Source organism: Rhinolophus hipposideros (assembly GCF_964194185.1).
Source record: "Rhinolophus hipposideros genome assembly, chromosome: 16".
Taxonomy (NCBI): Eukaryota; Metazoa; Chordata; class Mammalia; order Chiroptera; family Rhinolophidae; genus Rhinolophus; species Rhinolophus hipposideros.
The window spans coordinates 38,906,578-38,932,402 of NC_138062.1; the positions used below are offsets into that span (position 1 = coordinate 38,906,578).

The window sequence follows — 25,825 nt, forward strand, 5'->3', positions numbered from 1 at the left end:
AGAGCCACAGGTTCAGACCCTCTGACCTGGGGATTGATGACTCCCATAGCCTGGGACACAGATGGTGCTCCCCCCTGGCCTCCAGAGAAACGGGATATCCGCACACTTGGGGCGGACCAGCCCTCTCCACCTGAGAACAGAGGACTCCATCTGAGCACACAGACGTGCCCTCCACTTAGCTATACACACCAGCTCCTGCACACCTGAGGACACAAAAAAGCCCTCCCCTGGGAGAGAGGTGGCTTTTCTTCTGGACACACATTGATACACACCTATCGGGAGAGCCGGAACCTCACCTGCACGTGCCCGGCCTGGGCGCTGGGGTCCGGCTGGGGGCACCTGAGAGCCGCAGGTCCCCGCGGCCCCGCCCCGCCCCGCCCCGCCCCACGAGCCCCGAGTGCCCCGCCACTGCGCGCCGCCGCCGGCCCTTCCGCCTCACTCGGCCGCGGAGCGGGACGGGCGCGGGCCATGCAGCGGACAGCAGGGAAAGAGCTCGCCCTGGTAAGGGAACCGTAGGTCCCACGATCTCACATCCCTGGCGACCTCCAGGTTCAGAAACTCTAGGTCCCCGCCCCTCGGACCCTATCTCCCCGCAAACCGGACCCTTGGGGCTCGCCCAGGAGTTTCTACCTCGGGCCTCCGGGCCTCTGACCCATTGAAGTGGCTGGTTCCTCTTAGGGATGAGGGGGGAGTCGTCTCTGAGCGCGTCTGCCGGAGGAGCCAGAGACAGGCTCTGTGAGACTGGCCCCTGGGACGACCCCAAATGCCACCTCATCCTCCCAGAACCACGGAGGAGGGTACCCGCGGCGCTGAGGGCGCTTTCCTAGCCTGGGACCCCGCCCCAAGTCTCGTTGACTCTAGCGGGAAAGGCCCAGCCTAAATCCGCGCGGGAGAGGGGGGCGGAGGACCCGGGACCCTGCGGCGTCCTGAGCCTCCCTCGGTGCCCAGGCGCCGCTGCAGGACTGGGGCGAGGAGACCGAGAACGGCGCCGTGTATAGTGTCTCCCTGCGGCGGCAGCGCAGTCAGCGCCTGAGCCCGGGGGAAGGGCCTCGGGACAGCCAGGTGAGAAGGGGGTTGAAGGGCGGGCGGGGCGGAGTGGAGGGGCTTGGAGGTCCAGAGATTAGGGCGAGTGGAGGGGCGGAGCTGAGGGAAGGGAGGGGCTTAGAGGTGGACACGTAAGGTGGGCGACCAGGTGAGTGGGGTAGATGAGTGAGGCGGGACCAGGTCAGGGCGAGGTTCCCGAGCGGGACCTGGAGAGCGAACTGGACGGCTGGGCCTCGGTACGCCAGGTTAGTGGGCGGAGCTGGGGGGGTGGTCTTTAGAAGCGGCCAGGTGAGGGTGGGTGGGGCAAGCGGCAGGGATCCGGCCGGCCAGTGAAGCGCGGCTGGAGAGCTGAGAGCAGCCTGGGGGTGGGCGGGAACAGGTGAGTGGGGGCAGAGGGCGGGGCCTGGGAGGATGAGGGTGTCCAGGTCATTTGTAAACCGGGCAGAATAATGAATCGAGGGGGCCAGATCCAGAGGAATGGGCAGGATCAGATGCGAGAGCGGTGCTAGCAATGGGCGTGACTGGAAAAGGAGTGCTGCGGGATCTACTCCTCTGTGTCGTTGCCTCCCGCCTCGCAGGCCCCCAGCCCCAGTGCCGACGCCTTCCTCCATTACCGCACGAGCAAGGTGCGAGCACTGAGGGCGGCACCTCTGGAGCGGCTGGTGTGGGAGTTGGTGTCTGGAGACAGCCAACAGGACCCGAGCTTCGTGCCTGCCTTCCTGGCCACCCACCGGGCCTTTGTGCCCACTGACAGAGTGCTGGGCCTTCTCCTGCCACCACCACCGCCACCCCTGCCGCCCTGGTCAGTATCAATGGGAAACCTCGTGTTCCCACCACAGACCCTCACCCGGGCCCTCTCCGATTTAGAAGAAGGAAACCGCCTAACCCCACAGCCCTCCTCCTAAGCCCTCCCAGCCCCCCTTCTTCAACTGATTTGGGGGGGCTCTTCCCAGGGTAGAGATCAAGAAGACAGAGGGACAAGATCTGAGCTTCAACAAGAACCTGAGGTTGGTTTCCCCGTCGGGTAGCAGTGGGAGGATAGGGGTCCTAGAAGTCAAAGGTCAGATGAGTGGGGGCTGCAAAGCTCCCTGCTGGCCTCTGAGGCCCTGCCCCTCTGGACAGGGCTGTGGTGTCTGTGCTGGGCTCCTGGCTGCGTGACCACCCTCAGGACTTCTGGGACCCCCCTGCCCACTCAAACCTAGGCAGTGTCTGCACCTTTCTGGGATGGGCTGCCCCGTTGGGGACCGAGGCCCTGGAGGCAGAGAAGCTGCTGGGAGACTTCCTGGAGGAGGCTGAGCGAAAGCAGGAAGAAGAGGAGCAGCCCCAGGCATGGGCAGGTGAGGGGTTTGGGGCACTGATAGAGCCCTAAGCAGGCCTTTCTTGCTTGCTCCCTTCCCAGGGGCCTCCTTCCCTCAGGGAGCTGCAGATCTTAGACAAGTTTCTTAACTTTGTCTGAGTCTCAGTTTCCCCACCTGTAAAATGGAGATAATAATAACCCTTTGTCTAACATTTTGACATTTGTCTAGCACTTCCTTTCCCCCTCTATCCTAACAACAAAGATACTCCACCATTGAATCAGGATGCTCTGTGTTTCTAACTACAAATTGTTCCATTACTACTTGCCTTAGGAGCCACAAAGACCTGAGTTCAAATCCCAGTTCTGCCATTTGCTGACTGTGTGACCTTGGATAAATCACTTCACCTGTATGAGCCTCATTTTCCTTATCTGTGAAATGGGGGTGATAATAGTACTTACCTCATTGGCCTCTTCATTCAGCAGATATTTAGCCACTGGCTCTGGGCACATAACAGTGGACAGGAACTCTCAGTTCCCTGGGGAAGACAATCAGTAAACAAGTAAACAAACAATGAGGGCTTGGCAAACAGTAGTATTTTCATTATTGTTATCACTGATTCTTATTTATTAGAATCAACCACGTATAATGAAATCTATACAAAAAGCCATACTTTTATTTTCTTGTGTGGTAGATGTCAGTGAACTACCTGGTCTTTCATAGAAATATCTACCAACCTCTGTTGTAGACAGCTTTTAGGGGAGGGAAAAAGATCCACATACTTTAATTGTGTCTTTGTTCAGTTGTCAGCTCCTCAGACGTGCCTTCTCTGATCCCCTCCCAACAAATATATTCTTCCACTCTGTGACCCTTTAGCCTGCCTTACTGTTCTGCACAGCACTCATTGGTTTTGTCCCCAGCTCTGTCACCAGGGGCAGGAATAGCGATGATTCACTAACTGAATAATTGCATCCTGCTTATAAAGTATCATCTTTCACCCATCTGTGTTTCATCTGATCCCTATCACAAAAGCATCTATATCCCTAATCTAATACCCATCTTTTAATCCTCATGTTAAAGTGGCCACATTTCTCTCCACTTTACAAAGTAGCATCTCCTTCTCTCTCCTGTTAATAAAGTCTCAGTTATTTATATGTATTTTATCCCTCCATCTTCCCTCCTGGTTACTAAGCGTCTTTCTTCCTCTGCTTTCAAGACTTCATGAGCTGATCTCACCACTGCACTATACACCTGAAACTAATATACAAAATATTGAATGTCAACTTTAATTTTTAAAAAAATAGTCACAGGGTTGTAAAGTATAGCATAGGGAATATAGTCAATAATATTGTAATAACTATATATAGTGTCAGATGGGTAATAGACTTATTGGGGTTATCACAGTGTGAGGTATACAAATGTCTAATCACGATGTTGTTTTGTACACCTGAAACTAATTAAGAAAAAAAGATTTCAGCAACTGATTCCAAGTCATTGGAACTGCACAGTCCAATGCAGTAGCCACTAACCCCAGATGGTATTGAAACTGAACTTAAATTAATTAAGTTAAAAATAAAAATTCAGTTCCTTGGTTTCACTAGCCACATTTCTAATGCTCAGCAGCCACGTAGGATCACACAGGTAGAAAATATTGCCACCATTGCAGAAAACTGTATTGAAAGTGCTGCCCTAAGCTATGAGTTCTTGAGGTCAGAGGAGAAAATGAACATTTATTAAACACCTGCTATATGCCAGGCTCTGGGAACCTTAATATTTTTATTTTGGGATAACTTTTTACTATGGAAAATTTCATACACATACAGAAGTAGACAGATAGTATAAAGGACACTCAAATACCCATCACTACTCATCTTCAACAATTATCAATTGGGGAGGAAAAAATTTTTCAAGATGATTTGAAGGCAAATCCCAGACTTATGTCACTTCACAGATGAATATTTAGGTTTATAACCTAATTGACAAGGACTTTAAAATATATATAACCTTCATTCCCACAATCATTTCCAACAAAATCAGCAGTAATTAATATAAAAAAGACCCAGCCCATAGTCAAAGACTCCCATTGCCCCTAAATCGTCTTTTTACAGTTGTTTTTTCTAAATCCAAAGATCCATTCAAGGAATTCATTTGTGTTTCTTTGGTCTCTTTTATTCTATGACAGTCCTTTGCCTTTGTTTAATGCCATTAGGGGGGAAAAATGGGTCATTTGTCCTTGGCAATGTTTCACATTCTTCTGCATTTGCCTGTTTGCTTTCTCGTGGTGACATGTACTATGTCCCTCTATCCCCATATTTACCGTAAGATCTGAAGGTTTGATTAGATTTGGGTGCAATTTTTTTTTCCCCAATGCCAACTTTTTCAAACTAATATTTTGCAATGTCACCTATCCCAATTTGAAATGAAAGGCAGATAATCGAGCCGACTTACACAGATAATATGAAAATCATAATATGATGCTGTAAGTGTAACACAAAGGAAAATAAAAGGAAAGCAATTTACATATCCATGCACTATGCTTGTTGAGGTATGGATGTTTGGCATGCCTCACTAGGAGACGTGGTAAAGTTGTCTGGTGCCTTTGTCTGTTGGACAGAGCGTCATGGTGAATGTGACAGTCACAAACACCGACTAATGCAGGGGAGTGCACTGGTGATGCAGACGCAGTAGCATAGACTTTGGTGATAATCATTTTCCAAAATGGTGAACAACACTTGCAATTTCCAAACAAAACAAAGTCCAGACTTTCACAGTCCTCGCATTCCTGGAACCAAAATAATTAGTGTTTATGAGCAAGGTAGCTAAGTGCTACATTACTGTAAACAGGTTTTTCAAGGACACAAATGTCTTAGAGGGACATTTGGAGGCTGGGTGGCACAATTCTTCACTGTGCTTGTGGGTTCCCCTTCTGGTAGATGCCAATTTCCAAAATGTCCCCTAGGGGGCGCAACCACTGAAACCCACTACGTAAAGGCATACTTCAGTACTTTACAGAGGTGTGGTATGCATGATCTTGTTTGATTTTTCTTTTTAATCCGATGAAGAAAACAAGGTACAGAGAGGTTTAAAGGCTTGCTTTTGTTCGCACAGCAAGCCCAGTGGACACATTGGATCTGAACTTGGCACTTGCTGACAAGAACATTCTCTTTTTTTGGTGTGTTTTTTTTTTTCAATTAAAGTTCATTGGGGTGACAATTGTTAGTAAAGTTACACATATTTCGGGTGTACAATTCTGTACTACATCATCTATAAATCCCATTGTGTGCTCACCACCCAGAGTCCGTTCTCCTTCCATCACCATATATTGGATCGACAATAACCTTCTCTTAACCACAGTTATACCACATCTCGAGAAAAGAAAAGGGCATAGGAACTTATCCTAATACAGGTTCAACGTTATGAAGCTCTATTTTCTTCACTGGCCTTTGAGTACCTGGCTTCAAAGCCCTACCCTGCTATTTACTGAAGGTGTGACTTAGAGCAAATGATTCCTGTTTCCCCACCCATAGAAGGTGGGTAACAGTACCTGGCTCACTAGTAAGTGTTCTAAGTTATGGAGTTAATCCACACGAGGTGCTCAGTGATCGTTATTGTTGCTCTAAGTCCTTAAACACATTCAAGGAGGTCTCCGTTTAACAAATGAGGAAAGTGAGGCTCAGAACAGCTAAGGGACTTGCCGAAGGTCACAGAGACGGTCCTGAATTCACAACTGAGAGTTTTTAACTCCCTCTAATGCTCTCTCAGGACTTCCCGAAACTGCCCAGACCCCCAGCCCAGACTCCCGGGAAGGCTGCTTGGAAGAGGAGGAAGAACTGGTGCAGGAAGGCCCCGAGCTCCTGGACTTCAGTGTAAACGAGGTGGCAGAGCAGTTGACCCTAATGGATGCGGTGAGGACGCGGGAGGGGCGCGGCACGGGCGGGGGGCAGGACCCACTGAGCACAGATACTACCCATCCACCACCACTCACCCCCCTCCGCTCAGGAACTCTTCTTGCGCGTGCGGCCCTGGGAGTGCCTGGGCTCCGTGTGGTCACAGCGGGACCGTCCAGGGGCCGCAGGCATTGCCCCCACTGTGCGCGCCACTGTGACCCAGTTCAACACAGTGACCGGTTGCGTGCTGGGCTCGGTGCTCGGGGCGCCGGGCCTGGCCGCCCCGCAGAGGGCGCAGCGGCTGGAGAAGTGGATCCGTATCGCCCAGGTGCGAGTTGGAGGGGAGGGATCCGGGATGGGGGATGGAGGCAGAACCGAGGTCGGAAGAGAGGAAGGGGGCGGGCAGAAGGCAGAGGGCAGGGGCCTGGGAATGTGGAGACAGTTGGGCCTGGGAGGTGCCTAAATAAAAGCCTAGGAAGAGGCTGTGCCAGGCTGGGCCCGGGACAGCAGAGGGACGTAGGGCGGGTCTTCGGATAAGAGGATGGGATGGGATGGGGAGTGATGGGGCGGGATAGACTTGGAGGAGGGACCAAAGCCCAGAAAAGGGAGCAGAGGTCCCAAAAGAGAGTGGTTGGGGGCGGGCATGTCCCTCCGGGCTGAGAGTAAGAGTAAGAAATGGGGGTCCAGGAGGGAGAGAGTGGGGGCATGACAAGAAGGGGGAGGGGAAGGAACAGAAAGTTAAACCTGGTGTGAGATTTGGATTCAGGGAGGAGGAGTTTGGGTCCAGAAGAGATGCTGTGGGCACGTCTAGGGCCCAGGGAGACACAGGAGTGGGGACCCCAGAAGCCAAGATCAGAAGTAGGGGTGGAGGCAGCTGTGGGGGGGGCTGGGGCTCCCGGTGGGGGGGAGGGTCTGCTGGAGGAGGAGACTGAGTCTTGGTAGCATGGCAGCTGTGGGACGAGTTGTCGGGGTCTGACCTAGGGTTAGAAGTCATGAGATCAAAAGGAAATCATACCTGGGGGTCAGGCTTGGGGTCTGACCAGCGCCCCCACCCCACTCCCCAGCGCTGCAGGGAACTGCGGAACTTCTCTTCCCTGCGCGCCATCCTGTCTGCCCTGCAGTCTAACCCTATATATCGGCTCAAGAGCAGCTGGGGCGCCGTGAGCAGGTGAGCAAGAATGGGGGGTAGGGACAGCTCTGGGGTGGGACCTCCTCATTACTCCATTTCAGCTCTGACTCTCCCAGCCACCGACTCCTGACCCCTCTCCTGTGTCCCCAGGGAACCGTTATCCACTTTCAGGAAACTTTCACAGATTTTCTCTGATGAGAACAACCATCTAAGCAGCAGAGAGATTCTTTCCCAGGTACAGAGGGCTGGGGAGGGGACCTGGGAGGGGACCAGGCATCACTTGTCCTCACATTCAGCGTCCTTTCCCTAACTTCAGGAATGACCTTGCCCTGTGGCAAGGCAGCCCCATGTTTTCACTGCCTCAGCTGTCCTCATGATAGCTCACACTTGGTAACTGCCTTATTTATTCATTCAACAAATACCAGAAGTTACAGGGAAAGGTCACTTAAGGCTAGAGTCATAGCAAAGAGTGGAAAAAAAAGATTGTGCCAGGGACTTGACTTTGATAAGCAAAACTAAAACATTGTGTGCCAACAGGTCAGAGTAAGCTTCTAATTGTAATTAGAGGCTGGTGCTTAGGGTGAGTCCAGAATGCATGGAATATTCTTCACATTCACCTCCTGCAGGTCTCTACCCTGAGAGACAGGATGCCCTCGCTGCGCCCCCCGCCCCCAGTGTCTCCACCTCCTCCCCCTTTATTCTTCTCTCTGCATGTCCTTAATTACATGTTCATTTGGCTGTTGCTCTCTTTCCCTCCATAACGTGTGCTTCACAAGGCCAGGGTTTTTGTCTGTTTTCCTCATGGCTGCCTGCCCTGAACTCAGGACAGTGCCTGGCGCAGAGTAGGAACTCAATATCTGTGAGTAAATGAATATCTCACATAAAGATGATCTCAAGGAACAAGGAGCTCTGCATTAAGCACCTACTGTGTACCAGGTACTGTGCCAGAAGGCTTGGCCATGAACCAGACAGACACAGTTCCTGCTCTGGGAGGGATTCAGGCCCCAGACAGCGGAGACACACAGCGTAATAACAACTGTCCCTGCAATGATATAATTAATTACCAGGCAGAGCAATGTCATGAAGGCATTCAGGGCATTCCCAGGGGATTGCCTGGGGACCTGTTCCATCCAGGCCTGGGACAAGGATTTTAACCTGTGTTGAGACTGGCCCTGGATGCCATGGCACCCACAAGTCCCACCTCTGGTCACCCCCAGTGGGGCCAGTCCCCTGCTGCTTATCTATTCCCTGCCTTCCTCTCCCTGTTCATTTTCCCTTGCGTATGGCCTTTGCAACTGGTTTGTGATTGCTGAAAGCAAAATGGGTGTATATTGAGGCTTCTTCCCTGAAGGAGGGGTCATAGAGACCCCAAGACTGCTCAGTCCTCCCCCCCCACCAGGAGGAGGCCACTGATGGATTCCAAGAGGCGGACACCTCCCCAGGAAGCCTGCCTTCGGTGAGTGATGTGGTTTCAGATGGGGAACAGCTGGGACCCTTGGAAGGGAAGGGAGCACGATGGGGTTGGTGATGGCTGAGAGTGACTGGAACTCTGGGGACCGCAGAAACTGCCCCCAGGCCCGGTCCCCTATCTTGGCACCTTTCTCACGGACCTGGTTATGCTGGACACAGCCCTGCCGGATATGCTAGAGGTCTGTCTCCTGCCCCGTGATTCTTGAGCCCAGCACCCCTTGCCCGCAGCACAGTGGGCCTCCTGACATCCCACCCTTGACCCTGCCTGCATTCCCGACCCCAGCCCCCTTAGTGCAGTGGGGTTCCTGACATCCCAAGGAACCTTGACCCTTGATCCTTGACCCTGGAGACTCCAGTTCTTTGACCCTGGAGACTCCAGTTTAGACAAAGTTTGCCCCCAGGGGGATCTCATCAACTTTGAGAAGAGGAGGAAGGTGAGTGGGGACTGGGGTGGGTGTGGGGGAAGACCAAGGTGGCAGCAGAGCATGGGTGGGGTCTCAGAAGCCACCCCCTCAGGAGTGGGAGATCCTGGCCCATATCCAGCAGCTGCAGAGGCGCTGTCGTGGCTACTGCCTGAGCCCCCGCCCGCCCATCCTGGCCACCCTGCGTGCCCAGCGCCAGCTCAGCGAGGAACAGAGGTGACCACCCTGTGGCCTAGCCCAGCCCCATCCCAGCTGACCCTGGATCACACCCTGGATTTGGTTACCCTGTGCACCTCTCCAAGTCCTAATATCCCCCTCCTGAGCCCTGACCCCCAACCTGTGAACTTGCATTATCTCCAGCCCAACTGAGGGCCCCAAATGACCTCCGACTTCAAACTTTGATCGCATCTGACTTTCTGACTTTAACATGCAGCTGAATATTCAACTTAACATTCCCATCTGGTTTCTTCACATCTCTGAACCTATCTGATCTGTGACCCCATTCGTAAGCCTCATCTGACTTGCTGAGCCTAATCATTGACCCCCAATTTTGAGTAACTGACTTTGATTTTGACGTATATTTGACTGTCTAACTCAGCTATCCCAATCGTTTCCTTTCATTCTATTGAATCCATGACCCTAACCGTTGACCCAATGATTATCTGAACTTCTACTCCATCCTTGACCCAATTTGACTTCTCAGTCCCACCCTGTGAATCCCTGTGTGACCTGCCAACCAAGCCATCCATCTCATCCCTAATAAGACCCTGATGCTGGGTGACCCCATTTACTACCCTGACCCTGACATTTGGTGCCCAACACCTGGCTGTTCCCCACAACACCCAAAACCAGCTCCCAAATGATTCTAACTCTTGTCTCCCAATCCATCCCCCCATCTGCATCTTGACCCCTCAGTTACCGCATCTCCCGTGTCATCGAGCCTCCAGCCGCCTCCTGCCCCAGCTCCCCACATGTGCGGCGACGAATCAGCCTCACCAAGCGTCTCAGTGCGTGAGTCTCGGGGTGTCTGTGTGGGATGATATGGGCAGAGATGAGGGAGGCGGCTCCTGAAAGAGTCTGCCCTCAGCCTCAGCCCCTGTGCCCATCCTCAGGAAGCTGTCCCGAGAGAGAGGCTCATCCCCTGGCGGAAGTCCTGGGGACCCCTCATCCCCCACCTCCAGGTGAGCATCCTGTTTGGTGAAGGGACTGGACATGGCAGGGTCAGAAGGCAGGGCAGCCACCACACCTCAGGCTCTGCATTTCGCCCAGTCTCTCCCCAGGGTCACCCCCATCCAGTCCTAGAACCAGGGACCCTCCTCCTAGAAGTCCCCCGGCCTCTCCAGGGCCCCAGGGCCCCAGCACCAAGGTACTAGGCCTGCCTGTGTGTATGTGGGACTGTGGGTACCCAGGGCGGTAGGTGTGTGTATACACGGGATTTGGGGCCAGGAGTGTACACAGGAGATCGGACTCAGGCTTGGCTCAGCACTTAGGGTTTCTCTTCACGGGACCATGTGCATCTTCATGGCCCCGACTGAGGAATTGTTCCTGCATCTGGCATGTACTCAGACCTGGACCCGTGTGTCTGCTCACCCACAGGGCACTCCAGGGTGCAATCACACACTTTTGCGAGAATATGTTTGTACCCCGAAGTTTGCATACCTAAAGGAGAAATGTGGCCACGTATATCCAAAATATCCACGGGGCCATGTACAGGGCTGTTCATGGACATGTACTTGTGTATCTATGTAAACAACTGTGAGCATATGTGTGTGCTCACTGTTCTGTGTATACAGGATTTCTTATGTGTAAACATGGGTTTGTGTGTTTATCGATCATAAGTAAAGTTGTGTAACAGGGAATGAAGATCCGTAGGTGATGGGATTGCACAGATGTGGGCTTGTATGTGTACGCTAACTGTGTGTCCCCAGGCTCCGGGTGTGTAGGGGCAGGGATTGAATACATCAATGAGGGAGGGGCCTCGTGCTGTGCCACCACTCAGCCTGCCACTCCCACTGCCTACAGCTGCCCCTGGCCTTGACCCTGAGCTGCCCTCGCACCCCTGTTGTGGGGCAGCAGGGCTTGGAAGTCCGGGTCATTCGCGTCAGCATCGACAACGACCACGGGAACCTGTATCGAAGCATCCTGGTGAGGGGCTGGGCTGAGGGCCTGCTGGCGGCAGCCCTGCCCTTGGGGCTCAGGCCATCACAGCTCACCTCATACCTTCTCTTTCCAGCTCACTAGTCAGGACAAGGCCCCCAGCGTGGTACAGAGAGCCTTGCAGAAGCACAACGTGGCCCAGCCCTGGGCCTGTGACTACCAGCTCTTCCAAGTCCTTCCTGGGGACAGGGGTGAGCAGGGACAGCTTGGAACCTGGGCTAGGGGGCAGCTGGGAGGGCAACCGAGTGACCAGACTCAAGGATGGCCCTAACAGGGCCATGAGGTGGTACAGGCACAGAGTAGGGGTAAGATGAAGCACGGTGGGGGAAAGAGGCAATAAAATATTTGTGCCTCAATTATATAGGTCATGTGATTGTCCTGGCTCAGTGTGAGGAAACGGGGCACCAAAGGTGTCTTCCTAGCATTTATGGGGAAATGAGATTGTTCAGGGTCAAACAGGAGAGGGCATGTACGAAGCTGTCTGGGTTTAAACTATAAAATTATGAGGTTGTCCAGGCTCAACCTGGTAGGGTATGAGACTGAAGGGGGTCTGGGCTTCAATTTGAGAGGAAATTAGTTTGTTCAGGCTCAGCATGGGGACTCTGAAGGTATCTGAACTTGGCACAGGAGAAGGCCATATGGTATTGAAATTCAGGGGAGGGGAGCAGGAGGTTGTCCAGTTTCGGCAAGGGAGAGGCAAGCGGTTGGTATGTTAAAGGACAGATATGAAGTAGGCTGGACATTAGGAAGGAATGTATGAGGTTGTTCAGGTGTCAAGTGTGAGGGCCACAGGTTGTGCAGGCTGGAAGTAGGAGGTCAGAAGTTGTCCGACTTCATGGTGAGAACAGCATAAACTTGGCTGGGAATTGGCTGTGGGGGAAGGGTAGGAAGGGCAGGAAGCTGTTTAGGATTGGGGCCTGTGTTTGCCCAGGCTTGTAGTGCAGACTGTGTAGACGCCATGGGAAATGGTAGGAGGTTGCCCAGGTTTGTGGTGGGGAGGAGACATGAGGTTCTGTTGCTTCAAGTGGGAAATTGCCTAGGTTCTGCCAATGAGAGGAGAATGAGGTTGGCTTCGCACTGGCTGAGGAGACCCCAGGTTGTTTCAGCCCCAGGGTGAATGGCAGAAGATTACCTAGACCTAGATCCCTTGTAGGGGAAGTATGAGGTTGTGTGGGCCTTTCATCATTTTGTCCACACTTGGCCAGAGCTCCTGATTCCTGACAATGCCAACGTCTTCTATGCCATGAGTCCAGCCGCCCCTGGAGACTTCATGCTGCGGCGGAAGGAGCAGGCCTGGCACACAACCTCAGTCTCCCCAACCTGAGGTGGCCCTTTCCTGCCTCCAGGACACAGGTCCCATGGGCAGCTTCTATCACCATCCTGTCCCAGAAAGCTCCCGTTCCCCAGGAGAGCCCATTGAGCTCCAAAGCCTGTGCCCCCCCCAACTTTATTGGGCCCCATCCCGCTGACCCTCTTGGTACCGGATCCCTATTCCAAAGCCACCAGCCCACAGGGTGGCTGGTGGAGGGCTCCATTGCATACTGGGGATCAGACTCTTCCTCAGAGAAATCTTGTAACTGTTGGAGACGCATCAGAACTGACAGAAGTGGATGAAAACGGTGATCGGAGCTATGAAATAGGGGTCAGTCTTGTTTGTTCTGCACCTGTGCCTCGTGTTCACTCTTCATCAAAATAAAAGTGTAGGGCTGAACTGGTGGCTCAGGCGCTTGGAGCTCCATGCTCCTGACTCCGAAGGCTGCCGGTTCGATTCCCACATGGGCCGGTGGGCTCTCAACCACAAGGTTGCCAGTTCAATTCCTCGAGTCCTGCAGGGCATGGTGGGCAGCGCCCCCTGCAACTAAGATTGAACACTTGGCACCCTGAGCTGAGCTGCCTCCCGGATGGCTCAGTTGGTTGGAGCACGTCCTCTCAACAACAAGGTTTCCGGTCTCGACTTCCGCAAGGGATGGTGGGCTGCGACCGCTGCAACTAGTAACGGCAACTGGACCTGGAGCTGAGCTGCGCCCTCCACAACTAAGACTGAAAGGACAACAACTTGACTTGGAAAAAAGTCCTGAAAATACACACTGTTCCCCAATAAAGTCCTGTTCCCCTTCCCCAATAAAATATTTAAAAAAATAATAATAATAAAAAAATAATAAAAGTGTAAAAGAAAAGGAAAAACAAAACAAAGAGCCCTAGGAAAGGGGCTGGGTGAGGCGTGACTGGAGGCGGGGGCACTGGCGGGGGTGGGGGGGAGGGCTCGCCTCCACACAGGGTTCAGGACTCCCTCCCCGAACATTGTTGGGGCAATATGCTTTCTTTCTGCTGTGTACATGGGAGATGAAGAAATGAAATCCTGTGGGAATCAGACCACTAACATCATCACCCTGAGTCAATAAGGACTGAGGATAAAAGGAGAAGGTGAGTTGTCTGTCAGTACTGGGGTAGGAAGAAGAAACGGCAGAGAAGGCAGAGATGAAGTTATAGGGCCGCCTGCAACAGAGTCATAACAACAACAATGATAATAACATGCTCCCTTTTGCACTCCACTGTGTACTGGACACTATCTAGGGGCTGTATAGCTCACTTATTAATCAGGATTTTCTATTTCAAAGGGTCAAAAAAGCCAATTCAAACAGACACGGGCAGAAAAAGGAAATGAATGGCTCATGTAATTGAAAAGATTCACTTTCCCAGCTTCAGGCACAGTAGGATCCAGGGAGTCAAACTACATCATCAGGATTTCGTTGCTGTCTCTTGGCTCTCATTTGCTCTAAGAATGAGACTGTCCATTGTCCCCCCCATGCCAAATCCAATCACCTTTTCCTATGGGAATAGAACCAGTGATTTTTGTCTGGTCACTCAGAGTAAAAACTGCATTTCCTGTCTCCTTGCAGCAAAATGTAGCCATGAGACTAAGTCCTGGCCAATGAGATATAAAGGGAAAGGATGTGGGTAAATGCTAGGTCCTGCCCTTCTTCCTTTTCTGCGTCCTGCTGTTTAGAAATAAAACATAGGGTGGTTTATGTTGGACTGGGTGATTCACACCCTCTAAATTACTGAACAACAAACTGGAAAAAGCATGGCTATCTGAGACCAGAGAGCTGCCATATAGTATTTCTGGTACTTGGATTGTTACACAAGAGAGAAATAAGTGTCTGTCTTACTTAAGTCACTATTATTTGGGTCTCAGTTACAGTAGCCAAAAGAACATTTTAAGTAACATAGCCCTGCTCCAAGGCAGGCTCACACCTCCTGCAGGCCGTGCCAGGTTTAAATCCCACCAGCTCCACCTCCCCTGCAAGGAGAACTGCTTTTCCCCATCAGCTCCAGCAAAAGCCCCACACCAGATGCCCATTGGACGAACTTTTGTCATGTGGCAACCCCTGAACCAAAGACTGTGTTCAGAGGAATGCAATAGGCTGATTAGTCAGGCCTGGGTCCTCTCCCTATTCTTTGAGGGAACAGAGAAATTTCAAGTTACAGGAGTAAAATCTGGAAGGGCACAAAAATGGAAATTACATTTGAATGCTGTTACTAGGAAAAGGGAGAATTCTGGTGAATGGGCAAAAATCATTGTCCAAGGTTCTAAACATTGTTCTTGGAGCAATAATGGGGAATGCCCAGGCCCTGTCTGGGGTGGAAATGAAGATAGAAGAATCTAAGCATAATGTAGGGTCTGGTAAAAGACATTGCAATACACAACATCCTACTCTACAGGCTTTGGGGGGGCGGGCGGCTGCTATGAGTATTAAAACCTTAGGACCAATTGGATGTAAGTAGCAGTATCCTTGACCTAGCTTAAGAAAATAATTGCTGTATGATGTAATATGTGAATTATATATCAATAAAATACTTGCTATCCTTACCAAGTGCTTACTATGTGCAGGCACTGTTTTAAAAAGTTGACACAATCTATCTCATTTAATCCTGATACTTAGCCCTATGGAGTAGGCACTACTATTTTGCCTATTTTATACATGAAAAACAGACTAGGGAGGGTTAAGTAACTTGTCCAAGGTAGCATGGGAATTGACAAGGCTGGAGCAAACCTGAAGAACCTGCCATGTGCCAGAACATGTGCTCTTAACCCCTGGGCTAGTTTGCCTCTGTAAGAACACTTTAAAGTTTCTGCCTGTTTTTCTCACAACAGAGTCCACATGTCAATTTCCTGAGGAAGAGATTCTCACTTCTGTTTTTAAAAAGTGCAGGGGTACTCAGGCACAGCTGTAACTAGTGACTAGCACAAGATCAACTGTTTCCTTACATCTCTCAGCTGGGGTTTTCTCTAATCTCCACAAATATTTCTTAAGCTTCTACTGTGCCAGTCTCTGTTCTAGGTTCTGGGAACACAGAAATGAACAAAACAGACTAGTGGGGGCAGTGCATCAATAACGAAACATCAATATCATATGGTAGGTGAAATTAAGGGGCTGCAAAAGAATAATAATAAAAATAATAATAATAAGGCAATTATTATATATTATATAATTATATAATTATATATTTTAGATATAATTATATATTATATATAATATATAATTATATAATATATAATTATATAATATATACAATTATATAATATATAATTAATAATTATATATGATTAATTATATAATATATAAAATTATAATTATAATATATAATTATATATAAATATATAATTATATATAATTATAATATATAAATATATATAATTATATATAAATATATAATTATATATACATATATTATTATATTATATATTATTATATAATATATAAAAATATATAATTAAATAATTATATAATATATATAATTATTATATAATTATATATATTATATAATAAGGCGTTTAATGGCGATGGGAAGTGTGGGATGGGAGGGTTGCTATTTTAAATAGGATGGTCAGGGAGGGCTTCATTAAGGAGGTGACATTGGGGCAGAGGCCTGAGTAAAATGAAGTGACCCCTGGTATTTATAGGAAGAGCCTTCCACCAGAGGGAACAGACAGTGTAAAAGCCCATGTTAGTTTCACCACCAAGCAATTTCTTCACTCCTACTGGCAAAAAATGTTCTTGGCTACTCCATCTGCCCACTTTGTTGCCAAATAGAAAGCGACACCACCTCTCCCAGTAATGCCAGGTAAAGTCCCAGGATGGAAGCTTATTGAATCACATGCCCACTCTGAACCAATCACTGTGCTCCACAGAATGGAGGGTTCTGCTTAGTTAATCTAGGTGGGCAGGAGCAGTGCGGTAGGTATCCCCCCTCCAAGCGTGTACCTCTGTGGATTTTACCCAGTTTAAGCTCGGCCCAAAGATAGCTTGTATAGTGTGTTCTATAACTACTTTCCAGACTATTAAAAGTAACTGCATACTCCTTGTAAAATAAAATCCCGAGTATACAAATGTAAACAGCAATATTTTCCAAAAGAAAAAATAAAATCTCACACTCCAGAATATATGTAATTTTACAAATATAGGATCATATTGTACTTGCAGGTTGGCAGCACAGCCTACCACTGCACACTCAACAGCTGGTCACTATTACGATGATTATTTATTCCTACCAAGACTGGGAAGAGATGTGATCAACAAGATAATATCTGTAGCTTACATTTTTGGAATGTTTGCTATATGCCAAGGCAAATTTCACAGATGAGAAGGCTGAAGCTCAGATAAGGTAGGTCACCTTTCCAGGGTCACACAGCTAGAGTGTGTCTGACGCAGAAAACCGGAGCTATTCCCTCCCCTCAAGCGGCAGCGGGGCCCTGGAGGGCCCCTGCTCTTCCCTCCGGGCCGGGCAGGGCTGCTGCCTCGCGCTTATCTCAGCCAGGGCTGCCTGCTGGTCCCGCCCCCTCGGGGAAGCTGCCACTTGGAGGCGCCTGGCCGGGAAGGGCCTGGTCAGCTGTGTCCGGCGGAGGCAGCTGCTGACCCAGCTGTGGAGTGTGCCAGAGGTGGAGGAAGGGGGAGGGCAGGCGCTCTGGACCAGCCGTGGCAGGGGCTGCATCATGGGTCACCTCTGGGTGCCCTTCTGGCTTGGAGTCGGCTCCCTCTGTCTCCTGCTCGCTGTGGCCGCCTGGGCTCCTCCACCCAACCGCCCGGGCCCCGAGTTTGAAAGCAAAGGTAAGGAGGGAGCTGTGTGTGGGCCCCCGCCCTGGGTCTTGGATGGCAATGCTGGGGCCTGAATTTCTCGCTTGTGTCCTGGGGGCCATCCTGGTGTCTAAACTCCTAGAGTGGGTCTTGGTGGGGCATGCAGCAGGGAGTGTGTGTGGGGGGGTCTAAGTCCCCACACTGAGTTCTGGGGGAGAAGCTGGGGAGGGACTTCCAGAGAGCTCGGCACACACTACATCCTAATGGTGTTGGTACTCGGTGTGGGCTCTGCGGTCTAGAGTCCCTGAGGTCAGGGGAACTAGCAGACCCTCCAATGGGGGAGAGAGGGAAAAGCCCGGGGGCGAGTCAGAGGGGCCTCTCCGCAGGCTACTGTAAACACGGTTTGTGCGGGCACCAGATCCCTAGCCCCGACCGGTGAGGGAGGGGGGCGGGGGGCACGGTTGGCGCTATCGGACAGCGGGGAGCCTGTGGAGGCTGATAGGGGGCCCCGCCTCCTACGCACACACCCCCAGGCTTGCTTGTCCAAGGCTGGGGAGGGCCCGGCAGCTGGAAGCGGAGGCCTTGAACGCTGCGCGCAGCCCGTCGCGGGGTGGGCGGGTATGTGTTGGGGTGACAGTAAGGCAAGCAACCTGCGTTTAGCAGTTGGGGGAGACACCACCTCTGCGCACCCCTCGAGGGGCCGCGCTGGGGTAGAGTGTGGGGTGGGGCTTTTGTCTTATCTGTCCGAACAGGCAGCGGGAAAGAGGGGGGAGGGCGCTGTGGCTCTTGGACAGGGCTCGGCTCTCCTGACCCCCTCTTCTCGCCCCCCCCCCCAGCGGCCCTGTTGGCGGCCCGCGGGCCGGAAGAGCTTCTGTGCTTCACCGAGCGGTTAGAGGACTTGGTATGTTTTTGGGAGGAAGCGGCAAGCGCCGGGGTCGGCCCCGACAACTACAGCTTTTCCTACCAGCTTGAGTGAGTCGGACGGGGCAGGCAGAGCGCCCCCACGGGTGGAAGGGACGGGCAGGCACGGGCTGGGGCCGGGGCCGAATGGCATCTCCCCTGTTGGTCACTGGTGGGAAGACTGCGGGGTCGGGGCTGACACGTCTCCTAATGGCCAGGGCGAGAACACTTCGGTGATCACCGCTGGGGCGCAACCCCAAACACCAGGTCTGGGACAACACCACACCCCTCCAAATCAGGTCTAAGGCGTCGCGTACGTCGGGGATGGGACGCCCCCTCGTGTTAGTGTCCAAAATGCGCCCACCGTCCAGGCAATACCTCCCAACTTGTTCCCTCCCCTCCCCGGTTACTCCGCACACAGGGGTGAGTCATGGAAGCCATGCCGCCTGCACCAGGCGCCCGCGGCCCGAGGAGCTGTGCGCTTCTGGTGTTCGCTGCCTACGGCCGACACGTCGAGCTTCGTGCCCCTAGAGCTGCGCGTCACAGCGGCCTCCTCCGGCGCTCCACGCTACCGCCGTGTCATCCAGATCAACGAAGTGGGTAAGTTCTCCGGGAATGCCGGAGTGGTCTCGAGGGGGTCTCGGTCTCCGCCCACCAGAACAACCCTTTTCGGCAGTGCTTCTGGATCCCCCCGCGGGGCTGCAGGCGCGGCGATCGGACGAAGGCAGCCACGTGATGCTGCGCTGGCTCCCACCACCTGGGGCCCCCATGGCGAACCTCATCCGCTACGAGGTGAACATCTCTGCAGGCAGCGCGGCAGGGGGCGCGCAGAGGGTAAGGTCCGCCGCTACCGCCCCGCCCCAAAGGCCCAACCCTTCTAAGTCCCGCCCAGATGATCACCACGGCCCCACCCGCAGGGATTCGCCCCTGGAGGTTGCGCCCTTGACGCCCGACATCCCATTGCACTAGAGCCCACGAAGCTCCGACAAGGCCCCTTTCTCAATGTCTCCCAGCTCACCTGAATCTAACTTGTCCCAAAGCCTAGATCCCTCATGGCCCCGCCTCCTCTGTGCGCAGTCTCCGAGTTACTCGGTGCCCCATCCTGATTGTCTCCGAGCCTTCCTGGGTCCCACCTCCTACTTTTTTTTGCCCTCCGGCCCTTCCACCGTGCTTGGACGTCGTCCTTCCTTTCTCTGATTGGTCCGCGATACCTGCCCGTCGCTGTTCGCTGCGCCCGTATTGCCCACACCTCTCACCCGCGCACCGCCCTCAGGTGGAGATCCTGGATGGCCGCACTGAGTGCGTGCTGAGCAACTTGCGGGGCCGAACGCGTTACACCTTCATGGTACGTGCGCGTATGGCCGAGCCAAGCTTCGATGGCTTCTGGAGCGCCTGGTCGGAGCCTGCGTCGCTGCTGACGGCTAGTGGTGAGGCCCCAGGCAGGGGTGTAGAAGGGGCTGGGGCGGAGTGTGGGGCAAACCCACCGCCCTGATCTCTTACCGGCTCTCCAGACCTGGACCCCCTTATCCTGACGCTGTCCCTCATCCTCGTACTCATCCTGCTGCTGCTGGCCGTACTCGCCCTGCTCGCCCACCGCCGGTAAGCTCCATATTCTGGCACCCTCTTCCCAGACCCCTCCCACCAACGTCCCCCTTTCACTGTGGCAACCTAGGCTCAGAGAGCGGCAGGCATTTGCCCAGGGTCACACAGTCAGTGGCAGGGCTGGGATGCAAGACAGTCCAGACCCAGAGTCTTAAAATGTTCTGCTCTGAGGGACATTCACCTAGTTTTCCTTCTACGTCAGTAGCTGCCCCTTCTTGGATTCCTTTGCTAATTCCTTTTCCCGATTTCATCAACTTTTGTAAAATCAACGAGATAGGCTTAACGAAAGATTTAAGCCCCTGAGTGTCTCCCCATCCCTGTTGTCAAGCTCCTCAGATACTTTATGATATGACCTGCCATCCTGAGGTTTTTGTAATTCTAAGCACATACCGCGTGGTTTCACGCCCCTAAGCCTTAGCACATGCTGTTCCTTCAGCCTGGAATGGCAATGCCCACCCAGCAATCTCCTAGTTGTCTTTCGAGGCCCTGTTCATTTATTTCTTTGGAAACTATACAATTGAGTGCCAGCTATGTGCTAGGCATGGGGGAGAAAATGGAGAACAAACCAGATATGTCCCTGACCTTGTGGATCTCATAGTTGAGTCAGACAACAAACAAGGGAATCAACAGATATTTGATTATAAATTGTGATGATAGCACAGAAACAAATGGGATACGGGGACATGACAGGATGTTTAGGGAAGACCTCTGGGAGGTGAGATCAGAGTGGAAATCTGAAGGTTGGAAGGCAGCCACATGAAAATCGGGGAGAAGAAACTCCAAGTAACAAGACCCTGAGGTGGGTATGAGCTTGATATTGAAGCAGCTACAAGAAGAGCTCTATGGCTAGAGCAGCGTGCTAAGAGGGAGTGGTAGATGATGAGAGTGAGGTGACAAAGTCAGAGTATGTAGGGCTTTCTGCAGCACTGTGAGAAGAGACTGGATTTTATTCTGAATGCACTGGAGAACCATGGCAAGGAGTGAGAGAAGTAACACACTGGACCTCCGGACAAGCCTGAGCCAGGCTTAGTGAACACAAGGCAGTATATGTTGAAATCCTATACGACCTTCAAAATCCTATTTCAGTTGCCCTCCTATAGGGCCCTGCAGATGCTTCAGCCAAAGCCCCTGCTCCCCAGCCCGTATGCGTTCACCTGCTTTCATCACAGCCAGGGGCTAGGAGTGTCTGTGCCCCTGTGACTGGGTGTGGAGAGGGTATTGGTGAGTATTCAATGACACATGCCCATGTACTTCTTTCTTTTGGTTTCACCAGGACCCTGAAGCAGAAGATCTGGCCTGGCATTCCAAGCCCCGAGAGCGAGTTTGAGGGTCTCTTCACCACCCACAAGGGTAACTTCCAGGTAGGTGGCCTGGTTGTCCCCTCAGGGCCTGTGGCTTCCCTGCTCCTGTGGCCAAACTCATCTCTGAGCCAGCTGGTCCTGTTTTCCCAGCTGTGGCTATACCAGAACGACGGCTGTCTGTGGTGGAGCCCCTACACCCCCTTCACAGAGGACCCATCTGCCCCCGTGGAAGTCCTCTCTGAGCGCTGCTGGGGGGTGACACAAGCAGTGGAGCCAGGGGCAGATGCTGAGGGGCCCCTGCTGGAGCCAGTGGGCAGTGAGCATGCCCAGGACACCTACCTGGTGCTGGACAAATGGTTGCTGCCTCGGAGCCCGCCTAGCGAGGATCTCCCACAGCTTGGTGGTGGTCCAGACGTCGCAGCCATGGATGAAGGCTCAGAAACCTCCTCCTGCTCAACTACTTTAGCCCTGAAGCCAGAGGGGGCCTCGGCTGCCAGCTTTGAGTACACCATCCTGGACCCCAGCTCTCAGCTCTTGCGCCCGAGAGCACTGCCCCCTGAGCTGCCCCCCACCCCACCTCACCTAAAGTACCTGTACGTCGTGGTGTCAGACTCTGGCATCTCAACGGACTACAGCTCAGGGGACTCCCAGGGAGCCAAGGGGGGCTCATCTAATGGCCCCTACTCCAACCCTTATGAGAACAGTCTTGTCCCAGCTCCCAAGCCAACCCCCAGCTATATGGCCTGCTCCTAGGACTTTCATCCTCAGATACTGGGGACCCAGCATGACCTCAAGTGCTAATCCAGGCACAAGACTTATTGGGCAGGGTCGGCAAGACCTCCCTCAGGACTAGGGGCATTGCTGACCTTGGCTATGTGCCCAATCCATCCTGCTCAGGAAGTCACAACCTTGCAGTATTTTTAAATGTATAGGGTTTTTTTGGTATACACACACATACACACATATGCATATATAAATATATACATGTTTTTGTATCATGACTTCTACAAACACCCTGTAAGCCCATAAACATATATATATATATATATAAGTTTTTCTATCATGACTTCTAAAAACCCCCCAACTTCCCTGGGTCCAGGCCATAGGGGCAGCAGTAAAAGGCTGTGAGCTCAGTCTGAAATTCAGGACCTGGAAATCTGGGTAACAACCATAATAAAATGAATTAGTATACAAGGTCGAACAATTAAGTTCATGAACTCATCCTAGAAAAAGTGCTACATACCTCATTGCTTAATATCACTATGGTCACTTTCGAAGTAGTCCCCTTGGGAAGCTATGCACTGATGCCAGCTCCTAGTCCACCTTTCAAAGCAATTTTGGAACTTTTTCTGGAATGGCCATCAGAGCTGTCATTGGATTACCTTTGATGTCCTGAACGTCATCAAAATGTCTTCCTTTCAATATTTCCTTTATCTTCAGGTAAAGAAAGAAGTCATTGGAGGCCAGATGAGGTGAGTAGGGAGGGTGGGTATTCCAATACAGTTATCTGTTTACTAGCTAAAAACTCCCTCACAGACAGTGCTGTGTGAGCTGGTGCATTATCGTGATGCAAGAGCCACGAATTGTTGGAGAAAAGTTCAGGTCGTCTAGCTTTTTCACGCAGCCTTTTCAGCACTTGCAAATAGTACACTTGGTTCACTGTTTGTCCAGTTGGTACAAATTCATAATGAATAATCCCTCTGATATCAAAAAAGGTTAGCAACATCGTTGCAACAAGTTCGCGAACTTAATTGTCAGACCTCGTGTAAGTTCCACTAGCTGCCATAACAACTCCTAAATCTTACTGGCTTAGCATATTAAATGGTTTCTCTCTCATATTTCAATTCAAACAGGTGGGCAGCCATCTCTGGGAAGAGTTAGAAGCCCAGACTCTCCCTGTCTGTAGCTTCACTATCCCCCAGGGCCACCCTGGGGTCTTTAGATGGATCCTCTGCATCCTGTCAGCCAACAAGAGACAAAAGATTCTGTGGGTCACTTTAGGGATCTTGCATAGAAGTAGGCGCCATCTCCTCTTCACAAATTCCACTGGCCAAAAATGGTTGCATAACCCCAGCTAGAACCATGGATGGCAAGGAAGTGTAGTTTAGCTGTGCACCCAGGGAGAGGAAAGCTGTTTAATGGGCCTCTATCTCATCTGTACCACTAATAATAACATTAACTCATAGGGCTTTATTCTTTATCAGGCCCCATTCTAAGAAAGCACTCTCATGACACCAAATGTTATCAATGGGAGTTCAGGTTTAACCACTTTTTAAAAGTTTGACATAACCTAGGAAAGTTAAACATATGTATACCTTCTGTTCCAGCAATTCCACTTCTAGGTATATGCCCTAAACACCTTCACACACACACATCAGGACGTATGCCAGAATGTTTATAGCAGTAAAGTCAATCTGATTAATAAATTGGGGAACAGTTTACCCATGAAATTATATGCAGTAGGGATAAAGAAACGAACTAGAAAGTGTGGCTGAATCTTCGTAACAGTGTTGAGGGGGAGAAGAAAGAAGTCTCATAAGATTACATTTCTCATGAAATTCTTTATAAAGTTTAAAACAGCAAAACAAAACAACATGTTGATAGGGTATAAATGTGCATGATAATGGAATTTTTAAAAGAGAAAGAGCACTTTACGTTCTTTAGGTCTTTGAATCTGCACATGTCCCTGAGGTAAGTATTCCAGCCATGGGATACTTGGTCTCACACCAAAGTTCAAGGGTGGCCTCCAGAACTTGAACCCTTGTTTGAGCTAGGGTCACAAGCCTGTGTAGGCCATGGGGTGACTGTCATCTCTCCATCTGGTTGGAAAGCCACCCACCACTCTGCCCTGGGGCCCAGCCCACCTGGCTCCAGGCAGGCTCTGAAGCAGCGCTGTCCTGGGCCTGGTGCTTCCAAATGCAGCCAGCACTGGGCAGGGAAATATCTCTGGAGCAGCGACAGCTGCAGGGCATCCCCACTGTCTCCCTCCTCCGGAATCTGGAGAGCTACAATGAGCCCACACCCTCGGCCAGGCCCAACACGGTGGCTGAAGTGGGCAGCTGTGTCCAGAAGCAGGGCAGCCAGGTAGGCGGCTTCCTGGTGCCCCAGATCTTCAGCTAAGTACTCCTCCAGGCCATCAAGGAGCAGAAGGGCAGGAGGTGGCCCCCGGTTCTCATGGGCAGAACACAGGAGCTGGAGGAGCTCACCCGTTGAGGGTGGGTACTGGAAACGGATCTTCTATTGGGAGGGAAAAAAAGAAAGGGCCAGATTCAGCAGAGGAAGCCACCATAGCAGCCCTGCTTCCTTGCATACTTTCCTGGACGAGGCTCTCACTCCCCAGACATCTGCTTCCAGAGTGAAGCAGCCCAGAGTGGTCAAATATTCTTCTATTCGACCCCTCCTTTTTTGTCCATCACTCATCACTGTGCCCGATATTAGTTGAGACAAGATATGTCTTTTTGCCAAATTTCTAGGGCAATCTTTCCACGCAAAACCCATCCCTAGCCTTCCCAGTATGACCTCATCGTTGACTCCGGCTCCTCTGGAACTAACTCGCTTCGGGACAACAACCAGGTTTTGCCCCGGCCTTACCCGCCCTGATGCCACAATTTGAGCACCGCCTTTCGCTACCTCCGCCCCTTTATTGGATAGTCTCACTCAATCTTAAACCCTCGCAAGTCCCGCCCCCGGCTCATTCCTCACAGCGCCACCTAATTAATGGCTGTTCCGGCTCGCCCTTCCTTCGTACCCGCCATTGGTCTGTATACCTGTCACTCAACCCTCGATCCGCCCCGCCACTGGCTGGTCGGCCTCTAGTCCCGTCCCGTTTCCCCGTTACCTGTAGTCGCAGGGGGTCGAGCGCTGCCCGCGTCCTGTTGGGCAGGCTTTGCAGAGGCCTCCGGGTCAGGAAGAGGACGGGGCCTCGGCCGTCCCCTGCCGCCTCCAGGGCCGCCGCAAATAGCAACGCTGTTTTTCCAGAGCCTGGACCGCCGAGCAACAGCAAAGGCGGTTCCGCTTCGGCTGCACTCTCCTCCACGGACTCGGCCTCCCTGCCCTGTCCCAGCACCCGCCTCAGCGTCTCCGCCATCCACAACGTACCTCTGCGCAATTGGCGGCCCTTTCCTGCCCTTAGTCCCTCCCAAGCCGAGGCCTCATTGGTTACGATGCACTTTGCTTCTCCATTGGTCTGTGAGTCTGTCCATCAAAGATCGGACTCTGCTATATCTTTCAGTGGTGAAGGGGCAGATAACTTAGTCTGAGGAAGGAGGAATGCTGGCGTTTGAAGGAGAAAAGGCCCTTTCCTTGGTTGAGTCTGCTGAGGCAAGCAGCACGAATACTATTATTGTGAACGAATCAGCTAATCAGACAGATACAAGGGTTGAGAGGTGGAGGGAGCGGTTCTTCCTTAATCACTGACGCATTAAAGGCTCCTGGCCTCAGTTTGCTCACCTGTAAAATGGAACTCATGATATCTCCGAGGAATATTGCGATGGGCATGTGTCTGTGTGTTTCTGCTGATGTCACCCAATGACAGTCGAGAA

General features: G+C 51.8%; 3 protein-coding genes across 13 annotated transcripts; 2 read left to right on the forward strand and 1 right to left on the reverse strand.

The window, feature by feature from the left end:
- Positions 1-232: 232 nt before the first annotated feature.
- RGL3 (ral guanine nucleotide dissociation stimulator like 3) lies at positions 233-13,536 on the forward strand. 10 transcript variants are annotated; one of them, XM_081075858.1, is made up of 19 exons: positions 233-501; positions 949-1,062; positions 1,623-1,846; positions 1,998-2,051; positions 2,167-2,381; positions 6,102-6,244; positions 6,339-6,554; positions 7,291-7,394; positions 7,506-7,590; positions 8,755-8,811; positions 8,918-9,004; positions 9,227-9,259; positions 9,327-9,463; positions 10,163-10,258; positions 10,360-10,428; positions 10,517-10,613; positions 11,270-11,392; positions 11,481-11,595; positions 12,610-13,536. In XM_081075858.1, the coding sequence occupies exons 1-19, from the start codon at positions 469-471 to the stop codon at positions 12,726-12,728; spliced, it is 2,121 nt and encodes a 706-aa protein (XP_080931984.1). In that variant the 5' UTR covers positions 233-468; the 3' UTR covers positions 12,729-13,536. The 10 variants fall into 10 exon arrangements, with proteins under 10 accessions (XP_080931984.1, XP_080931983.1, XP_080931985.1 ...); XM_081075857.1 differs by having other exon boundaries at positions 341-501; positions 9,342-9,463; XM_081075859.1 differs by having other exon boundaries at positions 341-501; positions 9,369-9,463.
- A 3,528-nt stretch (positions 13,537-17,064) lies between these two features.
- On the forward strand, positions 17,065-22,483 carry EPOR (erythropoietin receptor; the record flags this gene model as incomplete). 2 transcript variants are annotated; one of them, XM_081077009.1, is made up of 8 exons in its annotated part: positions 17,065-17,514; positions 18,318-18,453; positions 18,803-18,981; positions 19,058-19,215; positions 19,655-19,808; positions 19,893-19,980; positions 21,257-21,344; positions 21,435-22,483. In XM_081077009.1, exons 1-8 carry the CDS (start codon positions 17,400-17,402, stop codon positions 22,035-22,037), a joined length of 1,521 nt encoding a protein of 506 aa, XP_080933135.1. In that variant the 5' UTR covers positions 17,065-17,399. The 2 variants fall into 2 exon arrangements, with proteins under 2 accessions (XP_080933135.1, XP_080933134.1); XM_081077008.1 differs by having other exon boundaries at positions 17,282-17,514; positions 21,257-22,037.
- Positions 22,484-23,827: 1,344 nt separating this feature from the next.
- Positions 23,828-25,401, reverse strand: SWSAP1 (SWIM-type zinc finger 7 associated protein 1). Its single transcript, XM_081075500.1, has 2 exons — positions 25,123-25,401; positions 23,828-24,521 (listed from the first exon to the last, which is right to left on the reverse strand). Exons 1-2 carry the CDS (start codon positions 25,369-25,371, stop codon positions 24,018-24,020), a joined length of 753 nt encoding a protein of 250 aa, XP_080931626.1. The 5' UTR covers positions 25,372-25,401; the 3' UTR covers positions 23,828-24,017.
- Positions 25,402-25,825: the final 424 nt, after the last annotated feature.